At 40.5% G+C, this 10243-nt stretch overlaps 1 protein-coding gene across 3 annotated transcripts in view; it reads left to right on the top strand.

Moving 5' to 3' along the window:
- The window catches only part of LOC139745007 (alpha-N-acetyl-neuraminyl-2,3-beta-galactosyl-1,3-N-acetyl-galactosaminide alpha-2,6-sialyltransferase-like), a 9179-nt gene extending 99 nt beyond the window's left edge, over positions 1-9080 (top strand). Inside the window, exons 1-5 of one of the 3 annotated variants that reach the window (XM_071655415.1) lie at positions 1-192; positions 1914-2191; positions 6494-6921; positions 7850-7957; positions 8616-9080. The exon at positions 1-192 is cut by the window's left edge and continues 99 nt beyond it. In XM_071655415.1, the coding sequence (XP_071511516.1) occupies positions 147-192; positions 1914-2191; positions 6494-6921; positions 7850-7957; positions 8616-9012 (1257 nt within the window). In that variant the 5' untranslated portion in view covers positions 1-146 and the 3' untranslated portion in view covers positions 9013-9080. Of the gene's footprint in view, positions 193-1753; positions 2192-6493; positions 6922-7849; positions 7958-8615 lie in introns of those variants that run through there. The other 2 variants (XM_071655414.1, XM_071655413.1) reach the window with 2 other exon arrangements.
- The last annotated feature ends 1163 nt before the right edge of the window (positions 9081-10243 follow it).

Here is a 10243-nt window from a genome sequence, read left to right as displayed (position 1 = left end):
TTGCTCTTCTGTGGAGATACTGAAGTAGCGAGTAACTAAGACTGAGCGTGATATCACAATCTGGCTCATGGCTGGTTTGATGGCCAGCACACCGTGTCTTCTCCATGGTAGCTGATTTTGGTGTGATTCAATGAAATCATGACGTCATGAAACCCCTGAAGAGGACACCATCAAGCCAGGATGAATTCAAGGGTAAATATACTAAATATACCACAAAATGACAGAGCGTCTTATTATGTTGTTAGGCATATACATCACAGATATACTATAGTAAGGCACGATTGATTGCGGTCCTCTTGTGATTGTCCGATTTTCCTCAAACTTGCGTTCTACTGATAATGCTGCATTCACTAAATCCTCATTTATATACTTCAGTATCATACGATTTAAATGGAGAAACAAAAACCTGGATTCCTTCAAAATGATTAATGAGTTTTATTCGCTCTCTTTTTTTTAAAGAAAGGGTTGTTCTAAATGACAGATATGATTATATCATCTATAAATTTCACTCGCAAACAAACATAATTATCATCAGTTGATTATAGAGAGATAAGTGTTCATACTTGTGTGACGTCTGTTGATGACTGGGATGTGACAAGACATTAGTGTAACGAAAGTATACAGACCTGATGAAATCGTACGAAAGTCATATTTACATCCAGACCAGACCTCACGACCACAGACAAGGTGAATTGACTGCAAGGGAAGACATTAAGAAATGGAGTCCTCCCCCCCCCCCACAATTCTGCCCCAACGCATAGAAAATGATATGATTCATTGATAATTGTGACATATGACGAGAGCTGTGTCAATACACAATGTGATACGCAGTAGATTTGGTGATTGAACGAACTAACTACACTTGCTACCACTGCCTCAATTTTTTTCGCACCCATATACGCTTCGGACCTAAGCTTTGCTTCCGTCATTTACAAATATAACCTGGTGTTATCTATTTGCTAGTACATTATTGCATTTTTCTTTTGTACCTAGTTTCTATGTTTCGAATTGGATTTTGATGATGATGTTTTTCTAGTAATATTTATTGCATTTGGTTGTAGTGAAATATGAAAAAAAAAGACCGAATTCAAAGTCATATTCGTATATATCCCACATGATTTATAAAGGGTTAGTTTTTGCTATTATTCCCAAGGTTCGGTAATCAAAAGAGGAAAAACTTTTATCAAGGTTCGTAATTTTGAAAATTCGTTAGTATGCACTTTTTCAATTTTATGATTAACGAACATTGATATACAAAATGTATGTGTTTCGTAATAATGGAACTTCATGATTACGAACCTTATATTATTTTCCGATTACCGGACCTTCGGAATAATGAGCATGACCCGATTCAAATTAGAAATGAAATGTCAACATACGAGTCACGCCCGTCATTTAATTTTGTTTGTGTTTGTTTTTTCTGCTTACGTCATTCGCCCTTTTACAAGTTTTCGATTGTCTCAAGAGTGACATTACAATCCAAAGCACGAGGGAAGTTATTGAGGTGTGTTCCTGTACCAGCTCTCCTTCACGTGGATGCAAACATTGCATTCTTTGAATCTGTCTATAGGGCGCTCCAGAAAGATAAACTTCGCCATATTTACCATGAGCTTGGAAGTTTTGTGAGGGAGATATTTGCTCATATCCGTCATATTTTGTGTGCTATTTGTTCTGTGTGCTGCACGGGAATATAGTAGGAGGCTTACGCCGTGACGACGGTCGTATTACAGTATTTTGACCGCAAGGATGAGTAGTCTCGAAACTACTGCAGATTTTCCTTTCTAGCACATCGCTTTTCTGCAGTTCCGAAGGAATGATGATGCGCCTTTTGTTTTGTCCATCAACTGGTATGGTTGCTCCGCAGAAACGGCTCTATCGACTGACGTTTCTTCTACTCGGTTATACCCTGATAGCAGTCTGTGTTGCTCTTCTCCTGGTCAGCCATCACCATGGATATTATACCGAATCATCCGAGAAGGGGAGATTTGCTTGGCTGACTCACGCCTTGAGAGGGGAGCGGAGTGGGACAATCTCTCAAACGGCCGCTCCGAAGACGTTGGGTGGTTCACAAGGGGGTAACGCGACAACGATTGGTACCAAAGACGCAATGGGTGTGGCCACGACTCAGGAGCAACAAAGGACCACGATCCGACCACACTCGTCTGACTACATCCTCCTCGACACAAATAAGGTATAGGCTCCACGAATTAGATCAAAAATCAAGTCAATACTTTTCAGTTAGAGCCCCTCACAACAGAGATATGGCCATCTTACCCATGTTACCTAAGAAATTAAAATCGACACTGGTATGCATTCATACTATAATAACTTTGTGAGATTGTCTTCTATCCTATACGTGGAAATCTATGCGTGTTTGTGTGTGAGCGCGGTTTCAATTAATTGATAATTTTGTGACCTTTCGTGCCCAGTGCCTAATTGATTAACGGACTCAGCATAAATTAATGATGAATATAGGTCACTAGCTTTGAGCGTCATTGCAATCATATTGATATCAAAGCCCACCACTGGCGTAGCCAGGGGGGGGGGGGGGGGGCGATGGGGGCGGTCGCCCCCCCTAAGATTTGGACCGGGGATTTGGGAGGCGGAAAAAAAAATGCGTGTATGCTGTATGCATGCACATGAAGCGGGTCTCCTTTGCAACCTTTCATCAAATAAGATATTTTTTTTTGAATATTTCACTCAAAGTGTGCACCAGATCGTTGAATTTCAATTCAAAATATGCAAAATCTCTCGTGCTTGGGAGGGGGTATCCCCCTCCCAAACCCTCCCCCTCTGTGCCTCTTTCCCTAGCTATGTACACTTTTTAGATTTACAAAAAATTATAATTCTGAGTGCACAAGACTTATCACTTATATTCCGAAAACTCAAGGTTCCCTCATGTATAAGGGGAATTCCCCCTTTTAATCGACCCTTTCCTCCCTCAGCCCCCCCCCCCCCAAATCAGGTGTTTTTTTTTTTTTTTTTTTTTTTGGTGATTTCCCAAATGTTGATAAAGGCAAAAGCTCCATCGGAAGGGAAGGGTAGAGATAACACTCGCCCACGCCTTCTCCCTGCTCGCCCCCCCCCCCCCGCCATGCATAGAAGTAGACTGTGGCTATACCCAGATCGCTTTATTTCAATTCTAAAAACGCAAAAGCTCCACGAGCGGGAGGGGGAATCCCCCTTCCCCTAAGCTCTACCTCACTAGACTTTATACATACACACAGATGGTGCACATTCGGAATAAGAGCTAAATTCCGTGATTTTAACACTTCGATGAAAAAGTATTGCACCAAAAATTTGCACCAGATCGCTGAATTTCAGGTCTGAAAACGCAAAATCACCTTCGTGTGGCAGGGGATATGCCCCTATCTACACCCTCGTGTGCATGCTTTTTCTGTTTGATTGCTGAACAGACAGCGTTGATGGTATTCAGTGTAAGAATTAATACAAGAAGACTAGTGTATTTAAATTATACCATTTTATAGGCAAATTGTTCAATAATAATCTGCACTAAAATATACTGCAACCTTAAACAAGTGGGACTGTTTCAACTCGTTAAAATACGCAAAAACATGCATCAAATTGCACCATTTGCAACATCAAAATCCAAAAAGTTCTCACCGTGGGAGGGGGACACCCCCTCCCACACCCTCCCCCCCCCCCCATCGCTCGCTCCACTCGCTCGGGTTCAGTCGCGTTCATGATATTCAGTGAAAAAATTAATACAAGAAGTGTATTAAAATTATATCATTTTATAGACAAATTGTTCAATAATAATCTACACTAAAATATACTGCTATTAATATATACCTTAAACAAGTGGGACTGTTTCACGTCGATAAAACGCGCAAAAACATGCATCAAATTGCACCATTTACAACATCAAAATGCAAAAAGTGCTTACCGTGGGAGGGGGGACACCCCCCTCCCACACCCTCCCCTACCCCCTCACTCGCTCCGCTCGCTCGGGTTCAGTCGCGTTCATGATATTCAGTGAAAAGAATTAATACAAGAAGTGTATCTAAATTATACCCTTTTATAGGCAAATTGTTCAATAATAATCTACATCAAAATAAACTGCTACCATAAACAAGTGGGACTGTTTCACGTCGATAAAACGCGCAAAAACATGCATCAAATTGCACCATTTACAACATCAAAATGCAAAAAGTTTTTACCGTGGGAGGGGGGAACATCCCCCTCCCACACCCTCCCCCCCCCCTCGCTCGCTCCGCTCGCTCGGGTTCAGTCGCGTTCATGATATTCAGTGAAAAGAATTAATACAAGAAGTGTATCTAAATTATACCCTTTTATAGGCAAATTGTTCCATAATAATCTACATTAAAATAAACTGCTACCATAAACAAGTGGGACTGTTTCACGTCGATAAAACGCGCAAAAACATGCATCAAATTGCACCATTTACAACATCAAAATGCAAAAAGTTTTTACCGTGGGAGGGGGGACACCCCCCTCCCACACCCTCCCACACCCTCCCCCCCCCCCTCGCTCGCTCCGCTCGCTCGGGTTCAGTCGCGTTCATGATATTCAGTGAAAAGAATTAATACAAGAAGTGTATCTAAATTATACCCTTTTATAGGCAAATTGTTCCATAATAATCTACATCAAAATAAACTGCTACCATAAACAAGTGGTACTGTTTCACGTCGATAAAACGCGCAAAAACATGCATCAAATTACACCATTTACAACATCAAAATGCAAAAAGTTCTTACTGTGGGAGGGGGGACACCCCCCTCCCACACCCTCCCCCCCCCCCCCCCCCCTCGCTCGCTCCGCTCGCTCGGGCTCGGTCGCTTCGCTCCCTCGCAGACTCACCGCCCCCCCTAAGATGAAATCCTGGCTACGCCGTTGAAGCCCACCCTGGTTTAATTGCCAATAGAATGATAAGGAAACTGTCCACTCTATTAGCCATGGTACATCAGTGGCAGTGAATGCCCATTGCCATACCTATAATTAAGACTTTGATCCCGTTGAGGTCTTCTTGATCGCCCACCCTCTCAAGAGGAGAGGTCAGAATTAAGGATCATAGGTCGTTGTCGCGTCCATCTAGTGGTGATATCTCCGCAGAAATAATGTTTGTGAAGGATTACAGTGTACTTATAGCTGCAATGCACATAACTAATGAAAGGAGAATACAAGTATGTTGAAGAACTCTAAACTTCCACATGTTTTGTTTAAAGTGCCGATATATATCACATCCATGCATTATGTGTTGAGGTTATAATTTATATTCGTCACGAAATTATCAAATTTTTTGTACACACACACACACACACACACACACACACAACTTAAACACAAGAACAAGTTTAATAAGCACATTCTTCGTATACTGCAAAACTGAAATCGTTGAAAAGGTGTAGTTTCAGTAAGTTGTGTATAATTTACATAATTTTTTTCTCTTTTTTTAAAACAAAATTTTCATGTTTATTCCCAAATTGAGAGCTATGAGACGATGACATCAGCTCTGGTTTAGTCTTCTTTGGATTTGATTTTGGTAGATATCGTCAATTTCTTTAAAGCAGATGAAACTCTCAAATTCGAAAATGTATTGTGCGACTCTCCTTTCTTCCACTGAACTTGAATCCATAATATACAGTATAGATGTTCCCTTTAAATGCGCGAAAACCGATGCAGCAGCTCTACCGGTTTTAATGTGCCATAATTATGATTGATAAAAATATTTGTGTCAATCTCTTGAAAACACTGACATTTCGCTGGTCAACATAGCTATTATGACCGACCGATTTGATAGCTCAAATATTTACTATATACACCTCATATACTAGAAACAGGAAGCTTTTCTGGCCGACTGCGCGGAATAATTTTGCAGTTACCGCAAACTATAATACAGTATGTCAATCATGTACATTGACATAATGATGTTTGTTGTCCGCGTGTTGGTATCGGTACAGAAAAGATGACGAAGTAGGATAGTAATGCATTTTAGTCCAGCAGTGCTATTTATTCAAACCAAATTTTCGATGCTTACACGCGTCTTCTTCAGGGTCGACATGAATATATGCATAATAGGCCTATACATGAACACACATACTAGAATATATCTAATTATCTATAAACATACACGCAGACAAGGACCTGAAAACGTCGAAAGTTATAGTATAAATAAATGGTATAGGGTTCGTGCGTTTAGGCTCTAACTTATTCATACATATTTTTCATATTATCCAGCTCAATCTCAAAAATGGAAAAGCAGCACCACATGCACACAGATTGTCCTCTCGACACTGTGAACATGACTTAATTAAACCTGACGAGTAATTTGCTTTAATTCAATATATATATATATATATATATGGTATCATGCTTTCTTTCCTCTCTAGCTAATACAGTGTACTCATACCAAGGACCTCCTTGCTCAGAATAAAGCCCAACAGTATTATACCCTCATTCACCACTCCAATAGTATTGTCCCATTTCTTTTCTTTGACATACTGTACAATAGAAGCCCGACATCCACTGCGGTCGCTGTGCGTTAGTCTTCAGTTCAGGCCACTTACTGCATTCTGGGATGGGAGCGGAGATCGACAGCGCAGACTGTGTGATACGACAAAACACGGCCACCGTGTTGGGCTATGCCAAGGACGTTGGGAGGCGCACCACGGTGCGCGTCGTCGGCCACGTCAATCTCCGACGTAGCCTCAATCGTTCTCCGAGGGTACAGGAGGAGATCTTACGTAACCCGTCGTCCCGCATCTCGACGCTCTACGTACCATGGTTGTTCTGGGAGAACATCAACAGGACTACGGACAAAATCTACAAACTCGCGCGCTCCTTGCGCGCCAAATACCCGAATGTGCAATATGTGTTTCAAAATGACGAGCAGATGAGCCAAATGGAGGACTTGTTCTTGGAGCAGACCGGGCTAAACAGGTCTCGTTCACCACCTTGCCTTTCAAATATCATTCCTTCCCTTTATCTATTCAAGACATAACGAGTTTTTACCTTTATTTTGTTGGACGCAATTAACATTCAAAGGAAATTCATCTTCTTGTTGTTTTTCAAGGCAAGGTTGTAATCACGATCTTAAACTTGTTTCATTCCGTTTAATTGCCTAAAGTCATTGATTAAATAATATTGCACTGAAATTTGGAAACCATAATTAAAGGCCTACAGCAAAACAAAATTATCCAATCAGGCGAAAATAGGCCTAGGCCTAGATAATTAACTATTCCTCTGCTAGTTAAATTTGATTCATGAAGGACGTAAAATCTGGTTACGAAGTGATGCAACACCTCTTAAACATCACATACATTATTCCTTCGTGCGATTTTTCTTTTCCCTTTCCCTGTGACAAGCAGTGAGCTATTGCTTACGACAGTCAGGTGTTAAAATGACTGTCATATCCATAGCGCTTAAGAACTGTACCATGAGAAATTGCCAAAAACAAAGAAATGAAGCCCCTTCCCTTTAGAAGTAATTGCTAAGGTTATATTACTCTGCAATGATTTATCTGAAAAATATAAATCGAATCTCGTTGAATTCGTTTGAAAGACAGATAGGTAAAGGTTGGCAGCTAGGTCTATTGGACACTTGTGAGACAAAGATCAAAAGAATATCTTATCTAGCGCATATTGCATCCACGGAATTATGATAAGTGTGTCTGGTGCAAAAAACCATGCAAATACTTTAAAATCCTTATTTTTCTTATGATGTCTTAACTATTCTTTCTGATGATTTTGCTTTATTCATTAATCGCGTTAAGACAACTTGCTCAATATTTGGCGTTTCATTGCAATTAACTTTGTTTTTTCTTCGTCTGTTAATGGCACTCATATTTACTGTTCTTGCTCGGCCATAGGTCTGAAATAGAAACGTGGTTCAGTACGGGCTTCCATTCTTTTCTCTTCGCCTTGGATGTGTGTGAGAGCGTCGTCTGTTACGGTCTTTCAGATGCCGATTACTGCAAGTAAGTAATTGAACCTGCAGACAAAATTAATGACGATTATTATTATAATACATGGTCATGACTATAAACCTCATGCACATACAAATACAAATGAAACATACACGGGACTTCTCTACATACAAAATAAAAATAGGATAAAGTTCGTTGAGTATAAGAGGAGAGAGGATAGGGAGCTTGACGCGTATAGTGAGGAGCTATATTGATTCTTGAAGATTTTTTATTGGAAAATCAAACATATTGAATAGAAAACAAGATATGAATTATTAAAATTTGAGTAAAAACAAATTAGCAAGTCTGTGTGAGATGTTGAGCAGCTCTCCATTGGGGTTGTTTATACACAAATTCATCTATGTTCATATTTCTTCCGAGAAAAAAAAAAATCTGTTCTTGACTTATAATTTACTATAAGAGTAACACGTTTTTGCGTGTCCTCCTCTGTGGATAAGTTCTGTCTTTGCCAAAATATTTGAGAAAAATGAAAAACGGGGATTTTTTTTTTTGCCATACCAGCAACCCCCCCCCCCAAAAAAAAAAACACCCAACCAAACAACAACAACAACAACAACAACAACAACAAAAACAATAACAAACAACTACACACTGTCATGACAGTCTAATCCGTTTTGCGTTATTACTTTTTTTTTTTGTTCCATCACAGACGGCAGCCAAAATCAAGAGTATACTATCATTACTACGAAACAAAACTTCTCGAATGTGCTTACACCAAGAGGCGGGAAACTAAGGTGAAGGGCGGCCATAAATTTCTGACGGAGAGGAGAATGTACGCGAGATGGGCGGCAGAACGCAACGTCACTTTTCGTGCGCCGGAGTGGCCGAAAAGTGCCTTCAACGTCACAGCTAAATTCAGCTCCCCGTACCTCAGTGTCTACCGAAAAGCCAAAGCAGACGGGACGTTCGACACCGCCAATGCTGATTCAGAGGGGGACAATGAGCTCGACATAATGGTCCATGTTCGACAACCGATTTTCCGCAAAGGTGGGAAATTTAAGCACAAGATTCCGACGCGTCTGATAAAGAGAAAAACGCAACATTAGAAGGCGTTTGGACGTTGGGTTAGATACCTGACGATGAAAAACCTCAAACGCGTGCTCCTTCCATGATTAGAATATACACAGCAGCAACTGGCTTTACGATTTACGTCTTCTCTGTAGAGGGAGGGAATCGAAGTAGCCCGTCGTCGTCGTTGTTGTTGTTGTCGTCGTCATCTGCGACGGCGGCGGCGTTGTTGCAGTTGGTGCTTTGCTTTGTGTTTCGGGTAACAGTGCTGTCTCTGTTCTGGGAAACACCAAAGTGTATCAAATTACATATACATACATGTATCAAAGGCCACTGCGCTCTCAACGAGAGGATTCCGGATTCGAGCCCTGACACTTGGACACCACGACCGGTGTCCTTTGCGCATGACACTTCGTCTACTATGTTATACAATACAAGGTTCCTCTCTGTTCAGGTGTGTGAATGACGTACCCGACACGCACCACGCACCCGGCATAATTCGACGTGTTCAAATAATTCATTTGAGTATATTATGATATTGACAGCACAATAAGGATGGCGAAAGCACTATCAGCTGATACACTAACAATGTATAAAGTAAAGTTAGTTAATGCATTAAAAAGTTATTCTTTTTTTCTCATGAAGTAAAGTCTTTTGATACCTAAAACATGTTTAACCCGATATCACAATGTTCTTCTGGTTATCAGAATCAAGACCTACACTTTGGAAACACGTTTCTCACTTCATCGTGTATTTCGTTGTCATATTGACATAAGAGTCTGCAAGTCCTGGGGGGTGTTTCACAAAGCCGTTCTTACAGTTAAGGAGGACTTAAAGGTAGGGGATACCTTTTACAGACCTCCCAAAATGCAGCAAAACATTCAATATGAACCTCAGGGGACTTGTTTAGGCCACTGCTGAGAAATTTGGAAGTCAACAGTTATCTACAATTTGAATAATGCACAAAACTCAACTACTCAGTAGTTCTGTGTGTCAGCCACACTTAAGCCTTTTTGTTGCAGTCTTCTGTATTTTTTTATCTATAAACACAAATCGAAAAGTATAAGAGCTGATGTAATAACATATAGAGTGTGTGGCAAGAATGTATATAGACATGTTTGTAAGTTTTGATGAACTTTCTTCACAAAATATACATGATGGACACACATGCAGTGGATGGGTCTGCAAAGCTAGCCTAGTAATGTACTGGAATTTACGGTGAGCCCCGAAAAAAAAATTCAATTCAAAATCTAACGGTCAATAAAAATG

Source organism: Diadema antillarum, unplaced genomic scaffold, assembly GCF_040938485.1.
Source record: "Diadema antillarum isolate AM-2024a unplaced genomic scaffold, OU_Dant_1.0 seq00001229_RagTag, whole genome shotgun sequence".
Taxonomy (NCBI): Eukaryota; Metazoa; Echinodermata; class Echinoidea; order Diadematoida; family Diadematidae; genus Diadema; species Diadema antillarum.
This window is presented reverse-complemented; position numbering and strand designations above follow the sequence as displayed.